Genomic DNA, 24300 nt, shown 5'->3' with positions numbered 1-24300 from the left:
TACACCAAATGAAGTTCGTGCACAAATAATCGTGGCCTACACGTGTTGGTTTCGGTTACCATCCACGAAAAGAAATTCGTGCACAAATACTCGTGGCCTACACGTGTTGGTTTCGGTTACCATCCACGAAAAGCAATTCGTGCACAAATACTCGTGGCCTACACGTGTTGGTTTCGGTTACCATCCACGAAAAGCAATTCGTGCACAAATACTCGTGGCCTACACGTGTTGGTTTCGGTTACCATCCACGAAAAGCAATTCGTGCACAAATACTCGTGGCCTACACGTGTTGGTTTCGGTTACCATCCACGAAAAGCAATTCGTGCACAAATACTCGTGGCCTACACGTGTTGGTTTCGGTTACCATCCACGAAAAGCAATTCGTGCACAAATACTCGTGGCCTACACGTGTTGGTTTCGGTTACCATCCACGAAAAGCAATTCGTGCACAAATACTCGTGGCCTACACGTGTTGGTTTCGGTTACCATCCACGAAAAGCAATTCGTGCACAAATACTCGTGGCCTACACGTGTTGGTTTCGGTTACCATCCACGAAAAGCAATTCGTGCACAAATACTCGTGGCCTACACGTGTTGGTTTCGGTTACCATCCACGAAAAGCAATTCGTGCACAAATACTCGTGGCCTACACGTGTTGGTTTCGGTTACCATCCACGAAAAGCAATTCGTGCACAAATACTCGTGGCCTACACGTGTTGGTTTCGGTTACCATCCACGAAAAGCAATTCGTGCACAAATACTCGTGGCCTACACGTGTTGGTTTCGGTTACCATCCACGAAAAGCAATTCGTGCACAAATACTCGTGGCCTACACGTGTTGGTTTCGGTTACCATCCACGAAAAGAAATTCGTGCACAAATACTCGTGGCCTACACGTGTTGGTTTCGGTTACCATCCACGAAAAGCAATTCGTGCACAAATACTCGTGGCCTACACGTGTTGGTTTCGGTTACCGTACACGTAACGAAATTCGTACACAAATACTCGTGGCCTACACGTGTTGGTTTCGGTTACCATCCACGAAAAGCAATTCGTGCACAAATACTCGTGGCCTACACGTGTTGGTTTCGGTTACCATCCACGAAAAGCAATTCGTGCACAAATACTCGTGGCCTACACGTGTTGGTTTCGGTTACCATCCACGAAAAGCAATTCGTGCACAAATACTCGTGGCCTACACGTGTTGGTTTCGGTTACCATCCACGAAAAGCAATTCGTGCACAAATACTCGTGGCCTACACGTGTTGGTTTCGGTTACCATCCACGAAAAGCAATTCGTGCACAAATACTCGTGGCCTACACGTGTTGGTTTCGGTTACCATCCACGAAAAGCAATTCGTGCACAAATACTCGTGGCCTACACGTGTTGGTTTCGGTTACCATCCACGAAAAGCAATTCGTGCACAAATACTCGTGGCCTACACGTGTTGGTTTCGGTTACCATCCACGAAAAGCAATTCGTGCACAAATACTCGTGGCCTACACGTGTTGGTTTCGGTTACCATCCACGAAAAGCAATTCGTGCACAAATACTCGTGGCCTACACGTGTTGGTTTCGGTTACCATCCACGAAAAGCAATTCGTGCACAAATACTCGTGGCCTACACGTGTTGGTTTCGGTTACCATCCACGAAAAGCAATTCGTGCACAAATACTCGTGGCCTACACGTGTTGGTTTCGGTTACCATCCACGAAAAGCAATTCGTGCACAAATACTCGTGGCCTACACGTGTTGGTTTCGGTTACCATCCACGAAAAGAAATTCGTGCACAAATACTCGTGGCCTACACGTGTTGGTTTCGGTTACCATCCACGAAAAGAAATTCGTGTACAAATACTCGTGGCCTACACGTGTTGGTTTCGGTTACCGTACACGTAACGAAATTCGTACACAAATACTCGTGGCCTACACGTGTTGGTTTCGGTTACCGTACACGTAACGAAATTCGTACACAAATACTCGTGGTCTACACGTGTAGGTTTCGGTTACCGTACACGTAACGAAATTCGTACACAAATACTCGTGGTCTACACGTGTAGGTTTCGGTTACCGTACACGTAACGAAATTCGTACACAAATACTCGTGGTCTACACGTGTAGGTTTCGGTTACCGTACACGTAACGAAATTCGTACACAAATACTCGTGGTCTACACGTGTAGGTTTCGGTTACCGTACACGTAACGAAATTTGTACACAAACACTCGTGGTCTACACGTGTAGGTTTCGGTTACCGTACACGTAACGAAATTCGTACACAAATACTCGTGGTCTACACGTGTAGGTTTCGGTTACCGTACACGTAACGAAATTCGTACACAAATACTCGTGGTCTACACGTGTAGGTTTCGGTTACCGTACACGTAAAGGTATTCAAATACAAGTGTTCTGCACGGGTTTTTCTGGTTTAAAATAAAACACCAACGCCATATAGTATTTCACGTTTGCAAAATGGTCTACAGGAGGGTGTGTTTGCTTAGTGTACCGCACAAAATATAATTAATAAGGAACTTAATTATCTATGTACATGGTAAATTATAATAGGCGAAGATATTACGAAATGTAATTTTTTAACCTAATGTTTATTTTACAAAGATTTGTTTTTCATTCAGGCTGTTAAATAAGAGTTATTGAGGATTTAGTTATATTTATGTCAGTGTTAAGTATCTAGTTTTTTTAGGCCCTTACCCAAGTAGCAAAGCCACGTGTAAATTTCATGGATATTTGGTAAATGTAATGGAATACACGTGTTCACAATATACGCATGTGTTCTACACGTGTTACTTTGGGTTGCCGAACACGAAATTAAATTAGTGTAAATTGACACGTGAGCTACACGTGTTGATTTGGGTTACAACACGAAATCAAATTAATTAATTAAATTTACACGCGAGTGACTTGATCTAGGTGTGAATGGAAGATATACCACGGAATTTAACTTTTGTAATGTTGTAAATCTAGTACACTATCTGAGGTACCCGGTATTTCCCGCGAAAATATGCCTTTTTGTAATAGAGTCTAATAGAAGAATGCTTTAAAAAAAGATATCAAAATAAATTACTAAACATAATTAGTACAAATCACGTATAAAATTTATATATTTAAAAATGAGTATAAAATTAATTTGATTAAAGAAATTTAAATTAAAAATTACTCTTATAAAATAAAAAATACAGAGAACAATGTAATCGTTTAAATAAATAATTATTGACTACTTAATACTGTAACCTCAACAAATTAACACCAAAAATGAAAATTACATTCCTCGAACTTCAATGCCAAGACTCGAACCCGTGCCCTGTCAAATGTCAATCATTAGACGAGTATCTTAACTAGTCTATTACACCATATGTTGCTTCTAAAAATGAACAACAACGAGTCTATCACCATCGACGAGAGTGACGCCGCGCGGTGGTCGTACGTACCATCCAAAGATTAAAATATGTAAAGGTACTAGTTTATAAAAAACATTTTGCGCTGTAACTACGATAGGGGGAGATACTTTTATGGGCTCTTTTTGTTGTAGTATAGATTACAGAAAACCTCGCAGAAAACCAGCCAAGTGCTTTTTTGAATGCGTCATTCGCTAAGCCTAGGATAAAAACGGGTTTTGACTTCTTTCATTCTTTTACAATTTTCTAGTCAGAGACTTAACATCACAATCACAATAATAATACTAATGTCAGAATCTTCGTTAAATTAAGTTTCACATATTAATCTTTTTTCTATTAAAAAAGTAAAAATATTTATTTAATGAAGCTGGAAGTCGCTATTTAACGGTAAACTTTAAAGCAATTTTATAACCACGATACCACGTGTCTATTTTTAAAGGTTTCTACCCTTTGATGGCGCTCAAATGTTTCCCCGAAAGAAATTTTACCCAGTATACCCTGCAACTTGGATACGTAATATTAGTTCCTACTATATATACTATTATCAAATGTGACATAATTACCAAAAGTGTGTCCATCGGACCTATTTCGGAATGAATGTTACGAGCGAAATACAAGTTGGGAGGGGAGAAGGGAAAGTATGCCTTGGGGAGGGGAGGAAGTTATAACCAACAAATAACGCCTCGTAGTGAGGAACGGAAGAACTAAGTAGCACTGGTCAAAGTTAGTGTATTTTTGGATTTTTCGTCGTTCTGTGGAGATGCTATCGCCATCTACCTACGATATAATACCATAGACTAAAAAAAAAGATCCAGAAAGGCGACAATAAATAGTCTTTTATGTGGTCGATCTCGCGTGGAGCCTTCATTAAACCTTTAACATACGAAAGTACAGGGATTGTCACAATTTTGGGAATTATGTCTCTTTTGCTATTAATAATCCAAGCTTGCAATTTATGCTATCTTGGTGCTAAAATTAACTCATGTCCGAATTTCATAAGAAGATGCTTAAAATTTTAAAATATACCAATGAATAAATAAGAATATATCTAGCAAAAAGGTTTTAATAATGTACTAAACGCTGCAGAATTCCATTATTTACAGATTCTTTTTTTTACATACTTTATATTAATTTTAGTACGAAAATACATTTTCGGAGATTCCGTTCCATCTTGGATCAAGATGAGATTAATACATATAGACTAGTACACTTTATCCGTATAACATTTAGTATATCGTAAAAAAAAGCCACTGTTTATTTTCATAATAGCAACTAGGCTAATTTTAAAAGCTAATTTTTTAAAAGAAAAAGCGGTTGTCATTTTTTAAAACACTTCCAGTCCTAATATACATAGTTTCCGTTTCGGGGCTACAAATAAACCAGCCTAACTCCGAGATTTTTTAATTTCTAATAATTCACGTAGCCCTAACAATTACATCTCCGCTATATTTTTAATTTTTGTTAGAATTTTAATTGCTACGCGAAAATTTTGGTCTAAGGACCTTCCGGATGGACCATCATTCGGTTATCCGTTGAGGACCCAAACTTGTCACCGTAAGTTTAAAGGGGAAGATCATTGAGGTAGACTTCTAATATAACCTCTAGTATTACTCTCACTGCATCCAAATGTTTCTATATATTGTTCGTTACCACCTTTCTGCGCTGCTTTATCATTTATTGCGGATATGATCTTCACCATTGTGGGTTCTTCAGTATAGATATCGTTGAATGTTATATTCCCTTTAAAGGAAGTATTACCTCTAGTATTTCTGTCACAGCGCCCAAATGTTTCTATATATTGTCCGTTGCCTCCTTTCTGCGCTGCTTTGTCATTTATTGCTGATATGATCCCCACCATTGTGGGTTCTTCAGTATAGAAATCTTTGGATGTTATATTCCCTTTAAAGGAAGAATAACCTCTAGTATTTCTGTCACGTTGTCCAAAGGTGTCCAATATGGTCCACAACCCCCAATGGCTTTTGATAAATTCAGAGCTAAACCCCACAATTGATGAAGATTTCCGTAAAGAACTCGATGGAGGTTATATTCCCTTTAAGAATATCCCTACAGACGTTACGTGGAATCTCTACCTCCCCTTTTCTTGGGTTCACTTCGCGTTTGTTGGCGTACGCCCTCGATTAAGTCACTCGAAGAGACGATCTTCGAGGCGTCGGAATGACTAGTTCCGGGAAACGTGGAGCCCATCGTGGAACCGCTACACAGAGTGGACGCGCAACTGACGCTGCCCACGGCCGTGGTCAAGACCAGGCTACTGGCTCGCAAACTGCCCGCTGTGGGTGACCCGGAACCGCTGGCCGTGGTCGCTCGAATCTTGGCCCTGATTTTCTCCAAGCGACTTAGCGTGCTGGCCTGAGGCGACGGTGGTACCGTCGTGGGACGACCCAGGGCGTTCATGTAGTCCGCTATCAATAGAGTCAGTTCCAAAATCTGAATACGTAAAGACATTTCATTAATTTTACCAAACTCTAAATAAATAATTCGGCAAGATGGTACTTTTGGCTTGGGCATTGAGAAAAGCAGTTTCTCGGTGGTGGCTGTCGCCGAATGGGCTTCGCTGCGCCCGATGGTCGAAGAGTCTCCAGCGCGGTCGGAAATGCCTCCGCAACTGGAGGCCATGTCGGTGGGTTGAGATATGACCAACATAAAATCGTCTCGACAACCGCCAAACGTCACCACCATTGAGTAGGGATATCGAACCAAAGGTTGCTGAAAGATGGAATATGAATATCCTCGTACAAAATTGACAAGGGACATTTGATATTGGTAACGCCATTAGAGGCCGATTTTTAAATACCCAAATTCTTACCAGATGGCGCCATTTTTTTAAATTATTGGAAAATCGTGAAAAATTCTTTTTAGATTTAGTTTTTGTTTTTACTGTCAAAGTATCTCATATTCTTTGTTATAAATCGTATTTATTCCCTAGCCACAAAAAAGTTTGAATTGGCGCCATCTAGTGTATATAAAAGCATTAAAACCGAACCTCTAATGGTTTTGCTCTTAATGTTTGTTTCTCATTACGCAATTTGTGAATTGGTCTATAACTTAACATACCATGGACACGCAATCTAACAGAGCGATACTATCCTCGGTTACCGCCAACCATATCGGTTGTTGTTCCCCTCCTCGAAGCTGTAAAACCAAAGAAGAGTTAACAAAAGCGTATCTTTCAAAGTCATTCTGTAAAGCCAAGCTACCTTAGCGCTGTACAAGCGGGAGCCGCAGAAAGACCACTTTCGGGCGCAATTCAAATAAATTCGAACGCAATCCAAGACGTTGCGGCCTTTCAAAGCGATCCATTTCTCTCTAATGCGTTCATGACCTTTCCTGAATTTGGAATTGAGAAAAGGTAAGTCATCATCTGGTCATAGTCGCAAATGGAAGTTTTAATTACTTTTCGTTGGGAGGGTCCCGGTATCTTTGAGGAAAGAACCTTTCCAGCACCTGTTGGAGTTGATGTTGGGGGTTGACGGGCGTTCCCGAACTTCCTCGTGGCTTATCGGCGTTGTAGTCGCCAAATTCAATCTACCATCACGCAATTACGTCAGAAACACACGTCGTGATCGAAGTTAAATGTGAAGTTACCTGAGCCATTAAGGCCGACAATTCCAAAGATAGTTCCAAACTGAGCGGGAATCTGCCCTGAACGATGTCCTCGTTAATTTGATAGGCTGTCAGTATCCTCTCTCTGTCCGTTTCCGCTTTCAGCAGTTGACGGAAGCATAACCTTCAAAACAAAAAAACGTTAGTATACAAATGCTAGAGCAGAAACAGGATCGTTTTCATGGACTTTTTTTCGAGCAAATTGTTCGTCAGATTTAGTATACAAACTAATAATCAGCTGGGCTATTACAAACTACAAGAGATATAATATGGTACCAATCTTTGCCTTCTTAATTATTTGTAATACCTAAGAACAACAAACGCAGCACCTCAAACAAGGAGAACGCAACCCGTCAAAAGTCATCGATTTTCTTGCGTACAATTTTCATTGGTTAGACGCTTTAGCGCCTGCTGCCGTCGGAACGGGAAAATTCGGAAATTGTCTTCCCCCTTTCCGTAAAACGTTCAGCGTAAAGGCTCGTCCAATGAAATTTGTACACAACACTGCGTTAGCGTGTTTAAGGCTACATGTAGCTGCGTTGTAATAGAAATGATATATTAAAATGATAAGTTGATAACATTCAATAGATGGCGCAACTCCGTTGTGTTCGTAGTCTGATACAGAGAGATGATGTGTGACATATTCAGTTGCAGGTTAAGAAAGGCCAAATATCTAGTACACTGAGCACAAATTTCCGGTAAATCGGCGGCTAGAATTTTGAGTTTGGCCTGTTTATGGTTGAATTTCTAAGTATACCTGCGTGTGTTATATATATATTTTTTTAAATATAACGCAATAGGCTTTATTTTCCAAGTGATAATTAGTCAAATTAACATAGATAAGATTTAAAAACAGATGTAATAATTTATTTTTAGTACTACAAGTGAGGCATACCTAAAAAAATCCGATTTGGCGAGTCCAGGGTTAATATAGAACGGGTAATGCCGAGATAACCACGTAAAAAAAAAGTGCGTTCTGATTATTATTTTGGAGCATTATACTAAAAGTATGCTATAATGAAGCTTAAAAATAATAATACATTAAATATTTATTGATCACTTTGAAATTTACGAAATTGACGTTTCTAAAATGGATTAATATAATACGCGTAGGAACCTTTAAGGATTCAACAGAAAATAGGTGAAATTCGAAATTCCCGCTGCCGATTTATCGGAAATTCGTTCTAGTATCTTTCTGCCAATGTAGTAGCTAATTTGCCTTTCTTAACCGGCAACTGAGTATACTCTCGAGACGAACCAGTTGCAATTACTGACGTGAACAAAAACTCCAGACAAAGTGTATATTAAGTAATTAAAAATAACTTACAACGATTACCGGTACACTATATCCATGTTACGCGATTACAAATTTTATAAAAACTTTATAATGTACCGGTAATTGTTGTAAATTATTTTTAATTACTACAGTTGTTATTAGTGACACAATACGACGCTTACCTATTCTTGTAAGTTAATTTAAGAACTTTAGTATTCTCGAACTTTCCTAAATGTTTTTCCCTCAGCGCTTGCTCCCATTTCGAAATGACATCACAGAGCTACGGAAGTCGGACGCAAAAATTAATAACCTATTTCGGTAAGGATTGGGATATATCACTTGCTTTGGCGGAATTTTGAAGGCAATGTTCCATGGATTTGTCGATGGGATCGTCGCTGTATAAGGCAAAGCCGGACTGACTAGAATCGCGGATGCCGGCCTCGGCGTTCAGCGTCTGAATGAACTCCTCGACGGTGGAAGAGCCGTCGAAGCCGACGACCTGGTAGGTGCCGTTCAAGTAGTGCACCGGAATGCTGTGCGGCAGCGAATGGTGGTAGGGATTCTTGAGCAAAATGCTGAGCACCTCCATCCGAGAGGGTTTGCACTCTCTAGCACCGTTCTGAAGGCTCCTTTCCAGGGCCCGTTGGCAGAAAGTCGCGTACTTACCCGCCTCGGTTCTGAAAGTACAACCAAGAACGTATTTATTTATTCAATTGGGTTGGAAGGAAGTCAGTTGTAGGGAACCAATGAGAGAACGGGATGAGTTCATTTTTTAATGGGGAAGGAGCTTACTCTTATAGCGTTTTCCATTTGACTGCTCTCGAGCGCTCTAGATCGCTCTGATCAACATTTTATGTTCCATTTGCGTGCTCGGATCTGCTCCGATCAAGTTTCGCGTGCTCCATTTCCCGCTCTCGGGTACTCGGAGATGGCCCAAAAACGATCTACCGATTTCGACAGATCAACGGATCGAGGTCGAGATCGGAGCAAATTGTTGCGTGTTCCTTTTAGAATTTGTGGCAAAATGGCAGACCAAGACGCGGATATTCAAATTACTAGCAGACGAAAAACAACAAAGCGCGGGAATATGTTCATGGAATGTTCCATTTGCGGTTTTACTCTTAAGTCAATTGGGGCGAGATCTATGACGTCAGAGACAGATTCGGAGCCAATCTCGAGCAATCAAATGGAAAACGCTATTAGAGAATGAGGGAGATTGGGAGTAACGCTAAAAATTATTTAAACTTACAAGGAGACGACCCGAGGGGTTACACACCGATTTTGTTCAAACTCGGGGGATTGGTAGACCTACATGTAACTTGAAAAATCCTAAAGGGATTTTATTCAATGGACAACGGTTTTGCCATGGCAACGAAAAATGTTTTTGACAACTTTTACAAAATTGAAAAAAAAAAATTAAAATACCAAAATTATAATAAAATCAAAATTGATCACATTTTGATAAACTTTTTAAATTTTTTTAAATCGGTCAAAAACCCATGTTATTTTTAATGGGATAATTTCAATTTTGTGTTGTCAAAAAAGTTTTCGTTGCCATGGCAAACCCGTTGCCCATTGAATAAAATCACTTTAGGATTTTTCAAGTTACATGAAGGTATACCAATCCCTCGAGTTTGAACAAAATCGGTGTGTAACACCTCGGGTAGACTCCTTGTTAGTCATTCTCCCTAAGTATAATTCTTTGGTACCACATCAAATGGTAATATCTTAATTTCCATCGGCTGCCATTCCAGCACCCATTTATTTCAATTTTTGCCCGATAGGTTAAGAGCTTAAGAAATATAGCGCCATCTGCCTTAATATCCGCCAACTAAATATGTGCAGTCGACTTTTTTTTTCCATGGTTTTCGGTTGAACTTTCAGCTTTTGTGCAGCTCTAGATAATTTTGAACGGGCAGCCAGTTAATTTAAAACTCGGTCGGTAGGCGGCCGTAGTAAAACGTCATCGCAGCAGGGCCTATTATTGCATATGAGTATACTTTGACTCGAATCACCTAGAATATTGATAAGATTTTGTGCACTGCTTTCTTGCAATATTGGATCACTTAGCGGGTTTACAAAGTCTGTACATTTCCAAGATTTTGTACGAAAGTGGCAGTGTTTTCACTAGATGTTCTATGACACTTCCATTAAAAATATAGGAAAATATTTAAAGTCTGGTCACCCTGCGTTACAGGAATTCGACTTTGCCGAATACATAGAGCCACGCAACATAAGAAGTTCAAAAACTACTGGATTTCCGCCTGATAAGCAGACGATTTACTAATATAAAACGCAAAACGCCTGCAAATTCAGGCTCTATGTAATTTGAAAAGGCTACAATGGACGCGTTCGTTTATGACGAAATGGCAGTTGAATACTCCTAAGTTGAACTTCTGTTCAAAATCACCAACGGCCAACAAACATGGGTAATTTTTGAAGATTTTTGGGTCATTTGTTAGCTCGATATCAGTGACTTACTTGGATTCGGCGTTTCTTTGCAAGTGCACCCTCAGGAACCAGAGCGTTCGGTTCTTGGGCACGAAGAGGGTGACGGTGAGGGCCAAAAGTTGCCATCCTTGAATGAAGACAAAAGGCGCCGGGTTCAGCTTGCTGTCCGTGGGCGTGGGCCGCTCTCCGGGAGAAGTGGAAGAGTTATTGGAAGTCTTCTCCACGGAGGACGTGTCGCACAGGAACAGCGACTGGGTCGCGCACAACAAGAGCTGCTACGCGCCACACGACAAGAGAGATGGACTTAATGATCGTTTTTGAAGATCGTGGTTGAGTTAAACAGGGTTTGTACAATATGTGGTTGAGTTAAACGGGGTTTGTACAACATGTGGTTGGGTTAAACGGGGTTTGTACAACATGTGGTTGGGTTAAACGGGGTTTGTACAACATGTGGTTGGGTTAAACGGAGTTTATACAACATGTGGTTGAGTTAAACGGGGTTTGTACAACATGTGGTTGAGTTAAACAGGGTTTGTACAAAATGTGGTTGAGTTAAACGGGGTTTGTACAACATGTGGTTGAGTTAAACGGGGTTTGTACAACATGTGGTTGAGTTAAACGGGGTTTGTACAACATGTGGTTGAGTTAAACGGGGTTTGTACAAAATGTGGTTGAGTTAAACGGGGTTTGAACAACATGTGGTTAAACTAAACAGGGTTTGTACAACATGTGGTTGAGTTAAACAGGGTTTGTACAACATGTGGTTGAGTTAAACAGGGTTTGTACAACATGTGGTTGAGTTAAACAGGGTTTGTACAACATGTGGAAAACCATTTTCATTGATTTTTCCAGGTATATTTAAAATTTAATGTAAGAATTTTAAGGTTTATGGTACAATTATAATTGATATTTTGTTACGTAATTTGAGTAGGGGCCTTTCCAATTGTTACTTTTCGATGCGAGGGGGAGTAATTTGTGAAGTGCTCTAAATGACTTTAGACAGCAGAAGGTATAAACGCTCACCAATTTACAGGATTTTTGCTAAATATTTGGAATTTCCCTGATTTCTAATACATATTTCGTTTTTCACTGATTTCTACAATATATTGGGATTTTTCTTGATTTGTTCAATATATTTGGATTTTCCCTGATTTGTAAAATATATTTAGATCTTCCCTGATTTCTCCAATATATTTGGAGATTCCCTGATTTGTAATACATATTTCGTTTTTCACTGATTTCTACAATATATTGGGATTTTTCTTGATTTGTTCAATATATTTGGACTATCCTTGATTTGTACAATATATTTGGACTATCCTTGATTTGTACAATATATTTGGATTTTCCCTGATTTGTACAATATATTTAGATCTTCCCTGATTTCTCCAATATATTTGGATTTTCTCTGATTTATGATAAATATATCAATAATCAGTTAGGTTAATTACTATTTACATCAACACGTTTTTATGGAAAGCGCTCGTCAGTAAAACCCTTTAGTTCCCAGTTTTCACCCCGTACCACACTAGCTAGGCAAAAGTGCTACCTACTCCGCTAGCCCCCAAATATTTGGAGTTCTGTGATCTAATTACTTTCCCTTTATTCAGGGTTTGTACCAACCATGTTAAAAAAATTGAAAAATGAGAAATATATTTACTTGGACTCCAAGACGATGGTGGGAATGACGAGAAGTTTGTTTGATCAATTGGCAAAATAATTCGTTCTGCAATTCGGGATAAAGAAGACATTGTTGCAAGGAATTCTGGGCCAGGGCGATGTGGTAATCGATGCCCGACGTCTCCAGTGGTACTGATATGAATAATTGGATGGACTGCATTGCAAAAAGTTAAAATAACAAAGTTAGCCAACTCATTTCCCTACATAAAAGAGCACATTAGAGGACGATTTTTAAATACAAGAAGGCTTAACAGATGGCGCCAATAGTCTGAAATTTTATGTCAATTATAAGTCGCGAATATTTTTTTTTCGTATTTATTATTTATGTCGAATTTATCCTGATTCGAACTTTTATTTAATTAGTTTTCACATATTTTCCTTAACAGGGTTGCCACAGTTTTTTCACAATCAAATTCTCTGACTTATTTCATGCCAAGATTTTGTAACCGAAAAATTCCCTGACAACTCCCTGATTTTTAGACGAATTTTAAAAATTCCCTGACAACTCCTTGATTTTTAGACTATTTTTAAAAATTCCCTGACAACTCCCTGATTTTTAGACTAATTTTAAAAATTCCCTGACAACTCCCTGATTTTTAGACTAATTTTAAAAATTCCCTGACAACTCCCTGATTTTTAGACTAATTTTAAAAATTCCCTGACAACTCCCTGATTTTTAGACTAATTTTAAAAATTCCCTGACTTTTATACCCATAATCAAATTCCCTGACTTTTCCAGATACCGTGGCAACCCTGCTTAAGTATAAATTAATGCATTAACTACGTTGAACGATCCTCTGCCATTTTCCCTAACACGAGAGGGGGGGGGGGGGGGCAGTAAAAACGTCACTGGCGTGTTCTACAATAGAAGTTGTTTTTTTTTCGCTTGTCCGAGGACAAAAAGTGTAAACTTTTTACCCTAAAGCGTTTTATTCACCTGTTCTCGTGGTAAGATTTACCCTGTTCCGAATTTTGTTCACTTGTTCCAGAGCTCAAAGGTTACACTTTTTACTCTTCCTCGAGAGGAGGTGTAGAGGGAGTAATCTAGCTTATATAGAAAATTCGTCTGCTTAAATTTCGTTTAACATGACGGGTTTTGAACATCTTCACATGTGGCAAGCTTTTAATAATGAAAATCCAATTGTTAAATGCTATTTAATGACTTCAAAAGTTGCTTGATGATTTAGGCCCAAGGTGGTGCCTTGGGTATTAGTCTAGCTGATTATTATTATTATAATTATTAAACAAGTGAGAAAAATGAGTCATATATTGATGACCTCACCACCGGTCGCCATCTTAACAACAAAACATATAAATATTAAATAACCTTTAACCTTTAACTACTCCCTTCTTACTCCAACTCGTTTTTTTCGTCAAGATAGAATTGGAGTAAAATGACGTCATAGGGCTACTTTTTAACCTGCTCAAAAAACCACCTATTGTCAGATTTACATTCTCGACATTTATTGTATTTATTCTCTTCCCCCCAAAACGTTTTACGCCATCTAGTTTAAGATAAAGCATAAAAATCGTACCGATAAGGGCTTCGTACTAAATTTTTGTTTCCCTGCATTGGTTTAACAAAGAATGGTCGAATTTACCCTCCAGCACGAAAGGGGTAAGTTAAAACGTCCAAAGACATCAGTGTTAGGGAAATAATGGGATGCCGGGCTGATTAGACAAATCAAATAATGATATATCCAGGACATGACTCTATGCGAAAAACCCGTCCAATAGCGCTAACACCCGAACACTATTGCCCCCTATAGTTAAAAAAGCGCGATCATGGGGGCAAATTTTTTAGGGACAGTTTTCAAAAATAATACGCGTGGTCATCGTAGTAAATATCTTGGAATATTTATTCACAATGATCATATTAAATGTAGTTATTAAAGTAAGTACTTATTTTTATACATACTAAGTTCATAATTAGTATAATATATATAATTATACAACATTAAACATAGAATCGTTCAAATTAATATAAAAATGAGGTGCCAAACATGGCACGATTTTCGAATTTCAACCGCCACTTATTTCAGAATTCCGACTTAGTCAGCACTAGATGGCGTTCGGGAAACCGGAAATTTCTGCTTGATTTTGCTCTCAATTTTATTTAATTACCCCTTTCCCCCAGTGGCGTATACATATGGGGAGCGCCACCCCCCCTTGACGCTTAAGCTTTGCATGTGACTTGATAATTTGTTATTACACCCATAGCTCAAGATGTCTTTTAGCGCCCCTCCCCCTTGAGTTTTTTCTGTATCCGCCACTGCCCCCCCCCCTTACTAAAATAGCCGCCTGTATCTTTTAGTGGACGACCGATTTCGTACGCGTGAAGGTACCCGAGTCATGTCCTCGGTTTATCATTATTTGGCCCATGGAGAGATTTTAAAAGCATCAGGTGTACAGCAACGCTAAGAATCGTCTCAACACCTAGAAATAAATGCATTTTTGGTCTAACAGAATCTAACTTACTTTGAAAAGTTTGGTGGCTTCGACTTGCAGCGTGTCAGACGGTAGCGTAGTTAAGGGCTGCGCTATATTTTCTTTAGAGTAAAGTAGCAACGGGTGCCTCCACAGGACGCTATCTACATTGACGACATTAAAGTTATCAACGACGTAAAGGTGGGAATGTAATTAGTCGCGTTCGAAGACTTACTTTCATCGCCGTCCACCTCCATCAACTTCGTGACCAACTGCTCAAACTGCGTCCCAACAAAATTATCACCGGAAGAAACGACAGTCAAGTGGTACAGCCAAGAATCCTACGCAGACGCGAAAACTATTACCGGAACCTAGCGAAATTCCATTGAAAACTTACGAGTTCTTGTTTGGTAGCCATCAGTAGGTACGTCGGTCCTTGATGATTGGGGAATATGCCGACTGTGTGTTCGGATTTGCTCATGCTGTCGTCGTGGTCCTCTTCGTCGCTGTCCGAGACGTGGGTCACTTCTTCGACCCTGGCATCCCTCATGTTAATTTGGCCCAGAGGAGTCTGCGAGTACCCCGACACCAATTTGGTAAATAAAACACCAACCTATTAACTAAAGGCGGATAAAGTCTTGGACTTGAGTGGATTGTCCCGACTATTTGGGGGACAGTCAACCACAGTGGAACATGATGTCAACCACAGTGGAACATGATGTCAACCACAGTGGAACATGATGTCAACCACAGTGGAACATGATGTCAACCACAGTGGAACATGATGTCAACCACAGTGGAACATGATGTCAACCACAGTGGAACATGATGTCAACCACAGTGGAACATGATGTCAACCACAGTGGAACATGATGTCAACCACAGTGGAACATGATGTCAACCACAGTGGAACATGATGTCAACCACAGTGGAACATGATGTCAACCACAGTGGAACATGATGTCAACCACAGTGGAACATGATGTCAACCACAGTGGAACATGATGTCAACCACAGTGGAACATGATGTCAACCACAGTGGAACATGATGTCAACCACAGTGGAACATGATGTCAATCCATTTACTTTAGCCATTAGGGATCAAGTGGGTAATTTACCGTTTCGTTTGGCGTTTTGAAGTACAGGAACATCCTCCCAATGAGAACGCACCAGCAACGTCGCGAATGTCCATGTTTGACCTACATTAGCAAATGTCATTGACTACTGACGGCGGATTTAAGAAGCAAATAGTCAGTGGAAAGGTAATACCTTGGTCAGCCAGCCTTCCATGGTCGGCCTGTTGTCTTCCTTACTCAGTAACAGTCGCGTCGCGTTGCGGCGGAGCACATTTTGAAGCACTAAAACACCCAAACATTACGAAGGAAGCTACTTACAAGTAATCGTTTTGTGTCTCACCTTTAATCCATTCTTCCATGGTATTTACAGATTCGGCTGTCAAGTAGTACGATCTCTTGCCGGTAGAAATCTACAGAAATGGTCCCCGAAATTAAGAATTAGCCCACAAAGTAATATTTTTACTTAACTTTATTTTTAGAATTACTAAATGCCTGTTTTACAATTACGAAATAATATTTTTATTTAACTATATTTTTAGAATTACTAAATTCCTGTTTTAAAAATATGAAATATTTTTACTGCACTATATTTTTATAATTACTAAATTCCGGTTTTAGAATTATGAAATAATATTTCATTTAACTATATTTTTAGAATTACTAAAGGCCTGTTTTAGAATTATGAAATATCATTTTATTTAACTATATTTTTAGAATTACTAAACGCCTGTTTTAGAATTATGAAATAATAGTTCATTTAACTATATTTTTAGAATTACTAAAGGCCTGTTTTAGAATTATGAAATATCATTTTATTTAACTATATTTTTAGAATTACTAAACGCCTGTTTTAGAATTATGAAATAATAGTTCATTTAACTATATTTTTAGAATTACTAAAGGCCTGTTTTAGAATTATGAAATATCATTTTATTTAACTATATTTTTAGAATTACTAAACGCCTGTTTTAGAATTATGAAATAATATTTTACTAAACTATTTTTAGAATTACTTAATGCTTATTTAAGAATTATGAAATAATATTTTACTAAACTATTTTTAGAATTACTTAATGCTTATTTAAGAATTATGAAATATTTTTACTAAGCTCTGTTTTTAGAATTACTAAATGCTTGTAATTGTGAAATATTATTTTTACTAAACTGTGTTTTTAGAATGACTATATTCCTGTTTTAAAATTATGAAATAATATTTTTACTGAACTATATTTTTATAATTACTAAATTCCTGTTTTAGAATTATGAAATAATATTTTATTTAACTATATTTTTAGAATTACTAAATGCTTATTTAAGAATTATGAAATATTTTTACTAAGCTCTGTTTTTAGAATTACTAAATGCTTGTTTTAGAATAATGAAATAATTTTACTAAAGGCTATTGTTTATTTACTTCGAAAGTAGCCGCTCCCTCCGCCCTCGTGACCCTGCAGACATCGTCCAAGGTGATAAGACCCTGAGGTTTCCTGCATACATCATTCTGAAAATATACACGTCTCGATCAACTTTGGACTTGTCCACGCAACACCATCCATCATTGCCATTAACCTGCGATTTGAAGTAGCTGAGCGTTCCGTTTTTCAGCACGAACCACCTTCTTCGCCACGTTTTCAATTTTCCGCCGAGTTTCGTCAGATAACCACTTTTCTCCAGAGATTCCTACATCAAACCCAAGGCGATTTAAAAACCATAGACCCAAGAAAGATGGCGCCACTAAGAACAAGGGGGCTTAAGCTATTTCCACCAATGGGAAGGAGGGTGAAAGGTCACGCTTTTTCATTACCCAATAGAAAAGAAGGTACCGGGTTGCCACAGTTTTTTCACAATCAAATTCTAAGACATTTCTAGGTTTTCCCTGACCACCTCCGGAGATTTTCCCTTACTTATTTTGTGTAATGTTTTTGTATTTTTTTACCTATTTTTTAGTAAACGTTTTCTATTTCTCATCGAAATTAAATACCCTGACTTTTCCCTGATTTTTAGACCCATATTCAAATTCCCTGACTTTTCCCTGATTTTTAGACCCATATTCAAATTCCCTGACTTTTCCCTGTTTATTAGACCCATATTCAAATTCCTTGACTTTTCCCTGATTTTTAGACCCATATTCAAATTCCCCGACTTTTCCCTGATTTTTAGACCCATATTCAAATTCCCTGACTTTTCCCTGTTTATTAGACCCATATTCAAATTCCCTGACTTTTCCCTGATTTTTAGACCCATATTCAAATTCCCTGACTTTTCCCTGATTTTTAGACCAAAATTCAAATTCCCTGACTTTTCCCTGATTTTTAGACCCATATTCAAATTCCCTGACTTTTCCCTGTTTATTAGACCCATATTCAAATTCCTTGACTTTTCCCTGATTTTTAGACCCATATTCAAATTCCCTGACTTTTCCCTGATTTTTAGACCCATATTCAAATTCCTTGACTTTTCCCTGATTTTTAGACCCATATTCAAATTCCCCGACTTTTCCCTGATTTTTAGACCCATATTCAAATTCCCCGACTTTTCCCTGATTTTTAGACCCATATTCAAATTCCCTGACTTTTCCCTGATTTTTAGACCCATATTCAAATTCCTTGACTTTTCCCTGATTTTTAGACCCATATTCAAATTCCCTGACTTTTCCCTGATTTTTAGACCCATATTCAAATTCCCTGACTTTTCCCTGTTTATTAGACCCATATTCAAATTCCTTGACTTTTCCCTGATTTTTAGACCCATATTCAAATTCCCCGACTTTTCCCTGATTTTTAGACCCATATTCAAATTCCCTGACTTTTCCCTGTTTATTAGACCCATATTCAAATTCCCTGACTTTTCCCTGATTTTTAGACCCATATTCAAATTCCCCGACTTTTCCCTGATTTTTAGACCCATATTCAAATTCCCCGACTTTTCCCTGATTTTTAGACCCATATTCAAATTCCCTGACTTTTCCCTGATTTTTAGACCCATATTCATATTCCTTGACTTTTCTATGATTTTTAGACCCATATTCAAATTCCCTGACTTTTCCCTGATTTTTAGACCCATATTCAAATTCCCTGACTTTTCCCTGTTTATTAGACCCATATTCAAATTCCTTGACTTTTCCCTGATTTTTAGACCCATATTCAAATTCCCCGACTTTTCCCTGATTTTTAGACCCATATTCAAATTCCCTGACTTTTCCCTGATTTTTAGACCCATATTCAAATTCCCTGACTTTTCCCTGATTTTTAGACCCATATTCAAATTCCCTGACTTTTCCCTGATTTTTAGACCTATATTCAAATTCCCCGACTTTTCCCTGATTTTTAGACCCATATTCAAATTCCCTGACTTTATCAGGAATTCCAGTTTTTCAGATACCGTTGCAACCCGGTAGTACTTAGTTTCCCCATCTAATTGACGGCTGCTCTTAAAAAATTTCACAATTAATTGAATTACTTTTTTTGGGCTTAATTCCACAATATTGAGGGTACTCCTGATAGCGTGAGGCTCCACAGAATCGATGCTCAGAGCATCGGACGAGATAGCGTCTGGAGGAATGGCGTAGTCGTCGGATAACACGGATTCAACCGACGTATCTAAGGACAAAATAGGTTTCAGAATAGCCCAAAATGGACTTGATTTCGTTTTTATAGACCCATACACATTTTACAGTGGCAACGCCATTTGAGGTCCATTTTTGAATACCCTAAATATTACCAGATGGCGCCAATAATCCGAAACATAGAAATTTCAAATTATCCAAAATCTACGAATAATATTCATCGTGTTTCTTTATTTACAAAATTTTTGTTTTGAACTTTTGTTTATAGCTTTTTAATAAAACATAGCTTGAAACAAAGTTGGAAGTTGTTTTCTTGCAATAAATTAGTATTTATACTCTTTCCTCCAAAAAGGTGAAATTTCCGACATCTTTCTTGTTAATTAAGCATTAAAATCGAAACTCTAAGGGTCTGTTTCCCTTTAGGAAGTTTGTGAATTGCTCTTACATAAAAGAGATCCTTTCACAGGGGTAACGCCATTAGAGGACGATTTTTAAATAATCGAAGTCTTAGCAGATGGCGCCAACGGTCTGAAACGTAGAAATTTTAGACTATCCCATATCACGAACAATATTAGTAAATTATTTGCCATGGCTAAAATATGAGCGTTTACTTATTTTAAAGAGAGATTCAATAAGGGTTTCGATATATTGGCTTTAAATTGGCGCCATCTAGTACAAATAAAAATCGAGCTCTCAGGGTTTGGTTATAAATGTTTGTTTCCCCCTGTAGGTAACTTATGAATTGGTTTAGAAAGGTATAAGAACCTTTCACATGGGTAACGTCATTAGTGGTTGATTTTTAAATACCCTAAGTCTTAACAGATGGCGCTAACGGTCTCAAACGTAGACATTTTAAATTATCCCACACTACAAAACAATTTCTACTTCATTTACTTTAAAATGGCGCCATCTAGTACAAATAAAAATCGAACCTCTCAGGGCTTGGTTATAAATGTTTGTTTCCCCTGTAGGCAACTTGTAAGCTGGTCTATTAATTTGAGAATGGGGTACCTCTTTTAACGGATTTGGTGGGAGACGTGGAACCTTGTCGCACCGGCGTGGTGGGAGGATGGAGAGCCGAAGAGGACGAGTTCTTTCCCCCCGCTTTGCTGGGAGAGCCGCCCGTGGAGAGCGACGACTCCGTTTCTCCGCTGGTGGTGTGCGAAGAATTGGTGGTGGTCACGCGGGTGTCCTCGTTGTCCGAGGAGTCGGATGATTCGCCGGTAAAAGGCACCGAACGAATTTGAGAAGCCCGCTGCAATAGGAATCGATTTATAGAAAATAAAAGTAAGGCACATTTTAAAATGAGGGCCAAAAATCATTGTAGCGTTACCCCTTTCACCGTGGCGTAAACGGGAATGTTCAGATCTGGGAAAGCACCGTTGGAATAGGAATCTTGATTTGGCTTGCTGTTATTGTTTGGAGAGCCTGTAAGGTGGTATATATGGGGAAAAAATTCAATACAGGTTAAATATTACATGGTGACCACAGGAAAGACCCAAAAATTTAATAGTGAAAAGATCTAAAATTTAACGGGGAAAAGATCCAAAAACGTAATAGGGAAAAGATCCAAAAACGTAATAGGGAAAAGATCCAAATATTTAATAGGGAAAAGATCCAGAAATTTAATAGGGAAAATATCAAAAAATTAAATAAAGAAAAGATCCAAAAATTTAATAGGTAAAATATCCAAAAATTTAAAGGGAAAAGATATATAATAGCAAAAGTAGCAAAATTATAGTAGATTTATAGGATTTTATAGTAGGGCTTTTCTAGACAATAAAGGGTAATTTCTGTTGAAATTACAGAAAAATATTGGTTTCTAATACTTTTAGTAATTGGAAAACCATTTTTCTTGAATCCGACGTAATAGGTGCTTCTATAAAATACGGGAGGTCATGTGATAATGTTTTGTCTACGTATAGATAGCACGCCCTAAAGTCGCGAGAGCTTTCGGAATTTGAAACCCGCGTGCAAACCTCGCGCGCCAGTAAAGCACTTAAATAAGTTGCGCTCGTGACGCATATAAAAACATTTTATACTTCATTTTACTGTTTTATTTTATAGAAATACCTATTGCAACGGGTTAAGTAAGATAAATCACGGCAAAAAAAAATTAAAATAATTTAATTAAAGGAAGTTATACGAAGACATTAAAAATATAGAAAAATTATAAAACACGTGGGTGCAGTGGCGTAGACAAGGGGAGGGTAACTTGGACTATAATAACATTTCACTTCTTCTCGACCCCCTTAGGTATTTTACATAGTTTGAACCCCTCCCTTGAAGGATTTCTGGCTACGCCAACGCAGGGTGTGTTTAGATAACTTTAAAATCAATTAGTCTTTTCAATTGACGTAGGTCACGGTAGACCTTAGATAGCCCGTTTAAGCCAGTTTGAATGCCAGTTTTGAACAATAAAATTGAAAGAAACACACTATGAAAACTGGTTTTAAGTGATAGTTGGTCGCTACGTGGCACTGCGTAAAATGAAAAGGCTAATCGCTCAAATTCGATCCGTTTTAAAACCAATTTTTATAGAAGTATATTAAATTATACCAGAAGAAAATAGGGGAAGTACGTATCTGTAGCTTTGAGCCGTAGAAGTCGTCGTGTGACCCACGAAAACGCCTTTTTACGCATAATAAACCAAACTGAAAAAGTAGTCCTACTTTTGTTTTGATTCAACACGGCTATAATCGACGAAAGCAAATACGCCTTAGCTCAAATAGCAGAGAATGAGAAGGGCAATATGTTACAATTGTTCAATTTAAGAAAAATGACTTTTTAAACGATGTATTCATCCGCGATTTCCCGCCAAACCGTTTTGGCGCGAAAATTCGTGAAAAGTGACGCCTTTCCAAAGCTGACTAGAAGCGTACTTCCCCCTATTTTCTTCTGATTATACTAAATTAACTAACTAAAAGTTAACTTAAAAAGATCTGAACCAGGGTTGTTGATTTTGTTTAATTTTTTTCCTAAATCGAAAAAATGTATTTATTTGATTTTAAAATATTTCTTTGATTTTTTTTATATAATCGAAAAATTTATTTATTTGATTTAAAAGCATTTCTTTTCCTGGCAAATTGATTAATAATTTACGTGCACTGGTAATGTTAACTAACAATTTAAATTAATCCTCTTACATTTAATTAATACTATTAATTTAGATTGCGCTGAATTGGCATTGATACCGAAAAGATTTTGTATATATTTTTATAAATAGATTAAATTTAAATCATTAAATCAATAATTAAAAAAATAATCTGATTTATATCAAAACTTAAATCAAATTGATCTGAATCAGACAACCCTTAGTTCAACGAGGAAAATGACAAAATTAAGATATTTCAGTGATAAGCTAATCGATAAAAGGATAAATCTAATCGATAATCGATACATAATTTAAATAGGAATTTCAACGAATCGATAATCGAGAATCGAATGCGGATAAAAAGATATCCTCGTCCCACAAAAAAAAAGAGAGAGAGGAACGTACCCGTCGGAGCGATTTGCAGAGATTCGGGAACTGTGATGCCGTTAACAGCGACGTCATATATTCTGGATTCCTGCAAACAAGAAATTCGCGTTAATTCGCAAACAGAGAAAAGAACACCAACAGCTAGCCGCCTTTCCCCTCTTATTTCACTAAGCCCATAATATATTCGCGTCCGCTCAAAGCCTTAGCTGCTTCTTCCGAGAGATGAGAGAGCTGAGGATGGCAGAGCGAACAGAAAATAAAAAGAAAACAAGTTGAAAACAGGCTAAATATAGTCCGACGCTTAAGTCGCCATCTACATTCGCGAAAATTTTATTACTAATTTAATACTTAATTTAATATCAACCAAATACTTAATTTAATATGAACTAAATTATTAATTTAATATGAACTAAATGATTAATTTAATATGAACTAAATGATTAATTTAATATGAACTAAATGATTAATTTAATATGAACTAAATGATTAATTTAATATGAACTAAATACTTAATTTAATATGAACTAAATACTTAATTTAATATGAACTAAATACTTAATTTAATATGAACTAAATACTTAATTTAATATGAACTAAATACTAAATTTAATATGAACTAAATACTTGATTTATATTCAACTAATATTATTTTAATTTTTAATAAAATATCCATTTAATACTTAATTTAATATTCAATTAATATCCTTTTCATTTTTAATAAAATATCAATTTAATACTTAATTTAATATCCTTTTCATTTTTAATAAAATATCAATTTAATACTTAATTTAATATCCATTTAATACTTAATTTAATATCCATTTAATACTTAATTTAATATCCATTTAATACTTAATTTAATATCCATTTAATACTTAATTTAATATCCATTTAATACTTAATTTAATATCCATTTAATACTTAATTTAATATCCATTTAATACTTAATTTAATATCCATTTAATACTTAATTTAATATCCATTTAATACTTAATTTAATATCCATTTAATACTTAATTTAATATACATATAAAACCTTAATTTAATATCCATTTAATACTTAATTTAATATTCAATTAATATCCTTTTCATTTTTAATAAAATATCCATTTAATACTTAATTTAATATCAATTTAATACTTAATTTAATATCCATATAAAACCTTAATTTAATATCCATATAAAACCTTAATTTAATATCCATTTAATACTTAATTTAATATCCATATAAAACCTTAATTTAATATCCATTTAATACTTAATTTAATATCATATAAAACCTTAATTTAATATCCATTTAATACTTA

General features: G+C 37.0%; 1 protein-coding gene across 1 annotated transcript in view; it reads right to left on the bottom strand.

The window, feature by feature from the left end:
* Nucleotides 1-4525: 4525 nt before the first annotated feature.
* Nucleotides 4526-24300, bottom strand: part of LOC149952639 (pleckstrin homology domain-containing family H member 1) — a 256498-nt gene continuing 236723 nt past the window's right edge. The window contains exons 7-28 of the mRNA XM_090168671.1: nucleotides 23012-23081; nucleotides 20846-20940; nucleotides 20524-20767; nucleotides 19407-19546; nucleotides 17517-17627; nucleotides 17362-17448; nucleotides 16288-16357; nucleotides 16141-16229; nucleotides 15990-16070; nucleotides 15269-15442; nucleotides 15107-15212; nucleotides 14923-15035; nucleotides 12425-12598; nucleotides 10795-11039; nucleotides 8657-8990; nucleotides 8496-8593; nucleotides 7020-7161; nucleotides 6829-6959; nucleotides 6632-6761; nucleotides 6489-6566; nucleotides 5928-6140; nucleotides 4526-5861 (exon numbers count right to left, since the gene is read on the bottom strand). Of these exons, the coding sequence (XP_090024797.1) occupies nucleotides 5487-5861; nucleotides 5928-6140; nucleotides 6489-6566; nucleotides 6632-6761; nucleotides 6829-6959; nucleotides 7020-7161; nucleotides 8496-8593; nucleotides 8657-8990; nucleotides 10795-11039; nucleotides 12425-12598; nucleotides 14923-15035; nucleotides 15107-15212; nucleotides 15269-15442; nucleotides 15990-16070; nucleotides 16141-16229; nucleotides 16288-16357; nucleotides 17362-17448; nucleotides 17517-17627; nucleotides 19407-19546; nucleotides 20524-20767; nucleotides 20846-20940; nucleotides 23012-23081 (3300 nt within the window). The 3' untranslated portion in view covers nucleotides 4526-5486. The remainder of the gene's footprint in view (nucleotides 5862-5927; nucleotides 6141-6488; nucleotides 6567-6631; nucleotides 6762-6828; nucleotides 6960-7019; nucleotides 7162-8495; nucleotides 8594-8656; nucleotides 8991-10794; nucleotides 11040-12424; nucleotides 12599-14922; nucleotides 15036-15106; nucleotides 15213-15268; nucleotides 15443-15989; nucleotides 16071-16140; nucleotides 16230-16287; nucleotides 16358-17361; nucleotides 17449-17516; nucleotides 17628-19406; nucleotides 19547-20523; nucleotides 20768-20845; nucleotides 20941-23011; nucleotides 23082-24300) is intronic.

This window comes from Leiobunum rupestre, chromosome 3 (assembly GCF_980474605.1).
Source record: "Leiobunum rupestre chromosome 3, qqLeiRupe1.1.hap1, whole genome shotgun sequence".
Taxonomy (NCBI): Eukaryota; Metazoa; Arthropoda; class Arachnida; order Opiliones; family Sclerosomatidae; genus Leiobunum; species Leiobunum rupestre.
The sequence above is the reverse complement of the archived record's forward strand: the minus strand, read 5'-3'. Positions and strand labels throughout refer to the sequence as shown.